At 35.4% G+C, this 8,057-nt stretch overlaps 1 protein-coding gene across 1 annotated transcript; it reads left to right on the forward strand.

The window, feature by feature from the left end:
• The first annotated feature begins 6,073 nt into the window (after positions 1 to 6,073).
• LOC127689784 (olfactory receptor 8B3-like) lies at positions 6,074 to 7,003 on the forward strand. The gene has a single exon (XM_052189379.1). The coding sequence runs from the start codon at positions 6,074 to 6,076 to the stop codon at positions 7,001 to 7,003; it is 930 nt and encodes a 309-aa protein (XP_052045339.1).
• The last annotated feature ends 1,054 nt before the right edge of the window (positions 7,004 to 8,057 follow it).

Here is an 8,057-nt window from a genome sequence, read left to right on the forward strand (position 1 = left end):
TTGTAATAAAACACCAAGATGAAGAAAAAAAATACATTTGGACAGGGTCAGGTACCAACAAAGATTGATAGAGGACCCACCTGTACACTCCTGGGCATATACCCAAGAAAATGCTTCAAAATGTAATCAGGACACATGCTCCACTATGTTCATAGCATTCATATTTATAATAGGCAGAAGTTGGAAACTAAACATATGTCCCTCAACAGAGTAATGGATACCGAAAATATGATGAATTTACACAATGGAATACTATGCAGCTATTAAAAATGACTTCATGAAATTTGCAGACAAGTGGATGGAACTTGAGAATATTATTCTGAGTGAGATTGCTCAATCACAAAGGAACAAGCATGGTATGTACTAACTGATAAGTGGATATTAGCCCAAAAGTTCAGAATACCCAATAATCAATTCAAAGACCATATGAACCCTAAGAAGAAGGAGGGTTTCTTCTTTATATGGTTTAAGGGAATGAATGCTTTCTCAGGCAGGAAACAGTAGTACCCAGCAGTTATGCCCAAAGGAAAGTGGAAATAGAACAACTTGTGTCTGTGTATTTTATCCGTGGATTCAAGTGAAATTGCATGGTGACAAATAGCTCGGCCCATTTCTGGAGCTTATGAAGGATACTGAAAGCTACGTGGAAAGGGACTGGGCTCCACAACTCTAGATACTAATTTTTTGTAATTTTCCTGTAATTACATTTGCTTGCGGTAAAGAAAAGTTTCCTTGATGAAGGTAGGAACTGCACTTATCAATAGGCATAAGGAAAAACTATTTATAATATATTTAGGACTTAGGCTAGTTTCATAAAGTAGTAGTTGTAGGTTCCTCTTCTTATTCCTCTAACCTCACTATTCTTGGGTTGTTGGCTAGCATTCTAGTACCAAGCTTGATTTCCACCTTGTTAAATGTGTCCTAAGTCTGATAAGAGATCTGTTGGTTACCAGTAAGATATGCATGCCACCACTGTATTCTTTTTTTTTTAAGATTTATTTATTTTATTTATATTAGTGCACTGTAGCTGTCTTCAGATATACCAGAAGAGGGCATCAGATCTCATTACAGATGGTTGTGAGGCACCATGTGGTTGGAGGGATTTGAACTCAGGAACTCTGGAAGAGCAGTCAGTGCTCTTAACCACCGAGCCATCTCTCTAGCCCCACCACTGTATTCTTAAGGTTATTGAGCCATATTTTTAAATTTATTCTACTTTTTGAGATTATCCAACACTACCCATCCCATTCACTGTTTTTCAAATTTGAGTAGTATTGTGTACCTGTGTGTCTATGAATATGTGGGTAAATCCAACTTCTAATTGTCAGGCATTTTACCACAGCAACAAGAAAATGATCAATACTAAAATAAAAATAAGTATCTAAAACAAAATAAGTGTTTTGAAGAAGAAGATGGTAGGCAACATAATTCTACTTTATTTTCCCAAGAGAAATGTGACCCCTCTGCTATAAAAACATACAGTAGATTTTGTCTCCAAAATCCGCAGGGATAAAACATCTTCATTTATGGATAGACCAAAACTAATGTTCGGCCCTCTTCCAGGGATACTAGTTGTCTGTCAGGACATCTTCAGATTCATGGTGTAGTGTTCAAAATAACTACAACACACACACACACACACACACACACACACACACATGCATGCACGCACACGCATGTGCACGTGCACGCACATGTGTGCACACAAACATCTCCAAAAAAAAATTATTAGAGTAAATCAAGAATGGAAATTTTAGGCATACTGCCAAAAGATGTAATGAGACACCTTAGAAAAAGTATAATCAAGGGCAGTGGATATTTAGACTTCTTCCTTAGAAGAAAGAAGAAACAGTTATTAGGGTCTTTCATTTATATTTTCTTCTGCAATTTTAATTAAGATCAATTTTTAAATTTATTTTCTGTAAGTGAGATGTAAGGTTCTGGATCCATTTCCAGAATCTAGTTTAATTGACAGGTTTGACTTTGTAGCCTCTGTTTATTTGTGTTTTTTGTTTTATTTTGTTTTATTTTCTTGTACAAGTTCTTTCCATCAAAAGAAGTAATGTTTTTTATTTTAATTGCATGAATATGCACACAGAATTATGTATCAAAATAATGTAATAAATAGCGGTTTTCTTATGATGTTTTTATCCAAGCCACTCCAATGGAGGCACGTTTTCATTTAAGATTCCCTCATTCCAGGGGACTATATTTGTGTCAAGTTGAAAATGATAACCAATACAAGTGCTGTTAAGAGGCTATTAATGGGAATATTCAATCCTATTGTTTGTAGTAGGGCATATTTGTAACTTGATACAGATCATGTGGTATCAGGTTATCAAGAGGATTCTAATTCCTTTATCAAGAAGAAAAATGGGTGTATAACCCATGTCAAGTGGAGTCCCAGGTAAAAATAGCTAAGCTATTTTTTATGCTTTCTTTTCTTTACAGTATTTGAAATATGTGGGGTATAAGGGAATCCACTAGTATATTTAGTCTGTTGTAAAGTTGGCAAATGGTTTCTCCTAGTCTGTGGGCTGGCTCAAGACTGTAAAATATTTCTAATACTGAGTTTGGTTTTATTGGTCTGTTTGAAAGTCTTATATCCTTTTTAGAGTCTTCTATGCCGACATATTCAAAGAGTTTGTTTATGCTTTTATTTGTTTTTGTTTTTGTTTTGTTGTTGTTGTTGTTGGTAGTGGTGGTGGTGGCGGTGGTGTGTGTATGTGTGTTTGTGTATGTGTGTGTGCAAGTTACATTAAGATCAGTTTTTAAACTTATTTTTTGTATAATGTGAGATTTAAAAGGCCTTGTGTCCATTTCCATCCCGTATTTACTATGAATAATAATACCTCGGGACTTTGATATTCTCTGGTTATTTTAACTTATTGTAAAATAGGTATATATGTAACAGTTAAATTAACTACTATAAAGCATATGTTGAGAATTGTTAAATGGCTCATGATAAGTCTCTCAAACTACCAGTTGCCATTATGCATTTGCTTATACACTGTATATCATTAGAATATTTTTTAATTCATTATCTCCTGTGCTACCTTAAATCTCATAAATTCTGTAAGGATAAATATCTTGCTGCTTACCTCCTATTCCATTTTAGTTCTAAATAGCGTAGAGGGTACACAGTGGGAATTCCTGAAATAATTGTGGAAGTTATGTATTATGTCTGCATTTATCTTCATAAGCTTTCCTATGTTCCTCCCATGTTTTGGAATGGGTTGAGAAGCATGATGCTTACCACCTTATATCAGGTACCACACATCCTCACTTATATTTTATGTTCAAGTTCGTAATGGGAAAATCTGTATGGACAGAGTAAAGTGATTGCATAGGAAGTTTTAACTAAATTGTGTTACTAAGCTTAACAGTCTAAGAAAAGGCTAACATGCATAAGACTATTAATTTTGTAAATAATATATAAGAAACCTAATGAATAATTTAGGAGAATTTTAAGAAATAAGGTTGCAATAATTATAATTGCATAGCCACAAGAGAGAGAGAGAGAGAGAGAGAGAGAGAGAGAGAGAGAGAGAGAGAGAAGAAATGGGTATCTTCACTGCTTCTACTGAAACAAAATGAGGTATGGATTTCATGTGAACAATAAACAAAAAGACCTTTATAAGGCAACAAGAGGTGGATAGGTTTAAGACCTATCATTAGGCAATGATTTTGGGATGGCATTAAAAGAAATATCTATGAAAGAAAAGTAGATAAATTAAATATTATCAAATTAGTCACTTTAGAATGACAATATAGTAAAATGAAATAATAAGTATCACTGGCTGAACAGGGTAATCAGAAATTTTTAGTAAGTGTTTATAAGTAACAATTTCTCAAGAAATATAAGTCATGCTGTTTCACAAAACCTAGCTCTACCACACACTACATCTACCAGAAACAATACTTGGGCAACCCAGACTACAGTCTGTGGGCAGTTTTCACTTAACTGCAGAAATGAGTAGACAAGGAATCTAAAATACTCATTTCTCTATAGATCTCAATATTATTGTGGAAATGAAATTCTGTCTTTCTACATTCACTAGGGGATTCACTTACCACAGAGAGAAGGGAAAATGCATGAAACCCTCAAGATCTAAAGACAGATATCATCCAGGGAGTAATACAATTCCCCAAGTTCACTCTTCTATCTAAATGTTATTCTCTGGGGAAGAAGCAAGCACACATCAACATTGTTTATAAGAAAATGTATTCTCCTAGTAAACCCACACAAAATCCTCTGTGCCGTGACATTGGCAGTGGGATGACATCATTACTGTTCATATTTTTTCTGCTTCAAGTAAAGACTCAAAGTATTAATCACAGATTATCTTCTAAAATTCAACCATCATTCCAGGAACATTCAGGCACTGAGTTTTGACTACATCTTCTTAGACTGACAAGATGTGAAATGAATCCTTTGACTCTGAAGTATTTCTACTAGATAAACATGGGTAAATAAGAATGAAAGAAATCTTCAAGGTTTGGACTGGGACATCTAACAGTGGGAGTGGGTGTTTCTCTGATTCTTTTGCCTTTTTTTGGAACTCCAGTTCTCATATTGGGTTGCCTCATTCACCCTCCATATGAGGACTTTTATCTTTTGGTATTTGTCTTGTTTTGTTTGTTTGTTTTTTGTTTGTTTGTTTGTTTTCGAGACAGGGTTTCTCTGTATAGCCCTGGCGGTCCTGGAACTCACTGTGTAGACCAGGCTGCCCTCTAACTGGCCTCTGCCTCCCAGAATGCTGAGATTACAGGCGTGTGCCACCACCACTCGGCTACCTTATTTATGTTTTTCTACGTATGGTTGTTGTCTCTTGGAGGCGTATTCTTTTCAGAAGAAAAAAACATATAGTGGATGAGTGAAAAAGGGAAGCAGGGAGGTACAGGAGAATAAGAAGCAGTGTAGAAAGAGGAAACTGTCCTCAAAATGTATGAGAGAATTTATTTTCAAAAATATAACACACGTACACAAACAGAGAGAGGGGTTGGGAGAAAATAATGAGATTCTGAATACTAGATATAGTAACAGATTTCTTAGTATAGGAAGATCATTAGCAAAGCTGTTTCTTCTCTATTCTATACAAATGGAGAATAAAGTGGCAGAAGAAAGCCATTAGGAGAAACAGAGAGTGTTAATAATTGTAAGTGGACACTAAATTCGCAGCATCTCTATTACTATTTTGATGCTTGCCCAGGACTCAAGTCTTCAAGATTGATGACTCTTTGACATTGGCCAGTAGCTACACCACTCTTGTTCTTATAGTTTTGGAGTAAACACGTTCATTCATACCATAGTAGAGGAAAATCTGTAGCTGTAGAAGGTAGCTTTGCATTGCTAAGACATCTATTTCAAGTTTCTTTTTCTTTCTTTCTTTCTATCTTTCTTTCTTTCTTTCTTTCTTTCTTTCTTTCTTTCTTTCTTTCTTTCTGTCTCTCTGTCTCTGTGTCTCTCTGTCTCTCTCTCTGTCTCTCTCTCTCTTTCTCTCTCTCTTTTGCTCTGCCCTTTGTGTTCTTCATTTTAGCGAGTTACTACTACAAGTATTTAGAACCAGGTCATGCATTCAAATCACCAAGGTTTGGATTACTCCAGTCATCCAGGGTAGAAATACCCGCCATTCCTAATCACGAGGGAAGCTCCAAAGAATGGTGTAGTAGATAGAGGTGACCGCTTGCCCTTGTAGTCATAAGCATTGGTGTAGTAGCTTTAATGTTACCTCCCTTCCTCATGCTCATTTCTAGCTTCAGATTTCTTTAATGTAGAGAGGGCTCTAGTGAAGAAAAAATTAGGTGGGAAAAAGATGAATCATTGTTTTTTAGTTTTTATTCTTCATTCTTTGCATGTATTTTCTTTTTCAGAAATAGTATTGAAATTTGGTACTGCTTGCCTTATAAGTCCATTTGTTTGCGACTACACCAGCTGATTCTGAAGACCCAGTTGGAACTATAAAAAACATTCCCAGTATGCATATCACAGGTGGGATCAACCCATTACTGAGTGTGGATCATCCTTTAATATAACTCTTTTTCCTGAGTCTAAAGATTCTCTTAGAAAAGAATGGACTCAGTAAATGTTTCCTTGGTGACTGAATTCATTCTAGTTGGATTGACAGACCAGCCTGATCTCCAAATACCCCTGTTCCTTCTGTTTCTAGCAATGTATCTAGTCACTGCATTGGGAAATTTGGGTTTGATGATTTTAGTTTTACTAAATTCACATCTTCACACACCCATGTACTTTTTCCTCTTTAACTTGTCCTTTATAGATTTTTGTTATTCTTCTGTGTTCACTCCCAAAATGTTGATGAACTTCATATTAAGACGGAATGTCATTTCCTATATGCAATGTATGACTCAACTCTATTTCTTTTGTTTTTTCGTTGTTTCTGAATGCTATATGCTGACTTCAATGGCCTATGATCGATACGTGGCTATCTGTAATCCACTTTTGTATAATGTTCTGATGTCTCCTCAAATGTGTTTAAACCTGATGATTGGTTCATATTTGATGGCATTTTCTGATGCTGTAGCTCACACTGTGTGTATGCTGAGGTTGTCTTTCTGTGATGCAAACATCAACCACTATTTCTGTGACATCCTCCCTTTGCTCCAGCTCTCCTGCACAAGCACCTATGTTAATAAGCTTGTAGCTTATGTCATAGTGGTCATCAACATCATTATTCCCACTCCTACCATTTTTATCTCTTATGGTTTTATCCTCTCCAGCATCTTCCGCATCAGTTCCTCTAAGGGCAGGTCCAAAGCCTTCAGCACCTGCAGCTCCCACATCATTGCTGTTTCTCTGTTCTTTGGTTCAGGTGCACTTGTGTATTTCAAACCCTCCTCAGCTGGGCCTTTGGATGGAGCAAAAATCTCTTCTGTTTTTTATACCAATGTGGTTCCTATGATGAATCCATTAATCTACACCTTGAAAAATAAGGATGTTAAAATTGCTCTAAGAAAAACTTTGACAAAGTGGAAGGATTAATTGGATTCATGTGTCTTCATTCCTATAATTTTGGTTTTAAATATACCTTGTATTTAGTCAATATTTAATTGGTAACTTTGTATCCCACATTTTCTTCTTCTTATATTTTTAATTTAATTTTTAAAATTTATTGAAATGGCAGAAAATATTACCATACAGAAAAGTTTGACATCCAGCATGATGTGTTGAAATGTATATGTATGAAATAATAAAACAAACCTGTCTTTTCCCCATCATATTATGAGGCTGAAATTAATTAATGGAAAGCCCAGAAAAGAACAGTCTCCAGGTTTTAAACAATCAAGGGGTGCTTCTTCATTTCTGTGGTAAAACACTGGCCAAGAACAACTTGGAAGAGGCAATGATTTCTTTCCTTACAGGTTGCAATCTATCAGTGAGGAAAGTAAAGGCACAAAAACACCAAAACAAATAAGATGGAGGGATGCTTCTCACTGGCTTGGCTTCAAAGGCTTTCTCTGCTTCCTCCTGCCCAGGGCAATCTCCCTACAATGGTAAATAATAATGTACAAGGAAATTTTCTCCAAAAACAAGCTTATAAGCCAATCTCATGGAAATAACCCCTCAGTTGAGATTCTCTCTTCACAGGTGACTTTAGTTGGTATTAAGTTGGCAAAATCTAAACCGCATATGTAAGTTACATATTTATAGAAGGTACACATGCAACTATTCACTAAATAAGGGATTATTAAACTTTACCTGAGATTTTTTTTTTACACAACTGTAGACATATAGGTATATAAAACATATAATCAAATAATAATAACAATTGTAATGGAATTCCTGATAGTTATTTAAAGAAATTTATTTTAATACAATTTGTTTTTCTTTATGTATGTTTCTAGTGTGTAGATTGAGAAAGAGAATCAGAAATGCGGTGTGTCTATATGAGTATGATGTGTGTGTGTGTGTGTGTGTGTGTGTGTGTGTGTGTGTGTGTTTGCAATCTCACCACAAAGTCCACATGGAGATGTATGGATATTTTGAGATTCACTCTTCCTTTTCCATTTTTTTTGGGTATAATGTTTCTTGTCCA

This window comes from Apodemus sylvaticus, chromosome 7, assembly GCF_947179515.1.
Source record: "Apodemus sylvaticus chromosome 7, mApoSyl1.1, whole genome shotgun sequence".
Taxonomy (NCBI): domain Eukaryota; kingdom Metazoa; phylum Chordata; class Mammalia; order Rodentia; family Muridae; genus Apodemus; species Apodemus sylvaticus.

What these genes read in the sequence shown, in the direction of transcription:
- LOC127689784 (XM_052189379.1), top strand. Translation starts at nt 6,074, where the DNA reads ATGGACTCAGTAAATGTTTCCTTGGTGACTGAATTCATTCTAGTTGGA.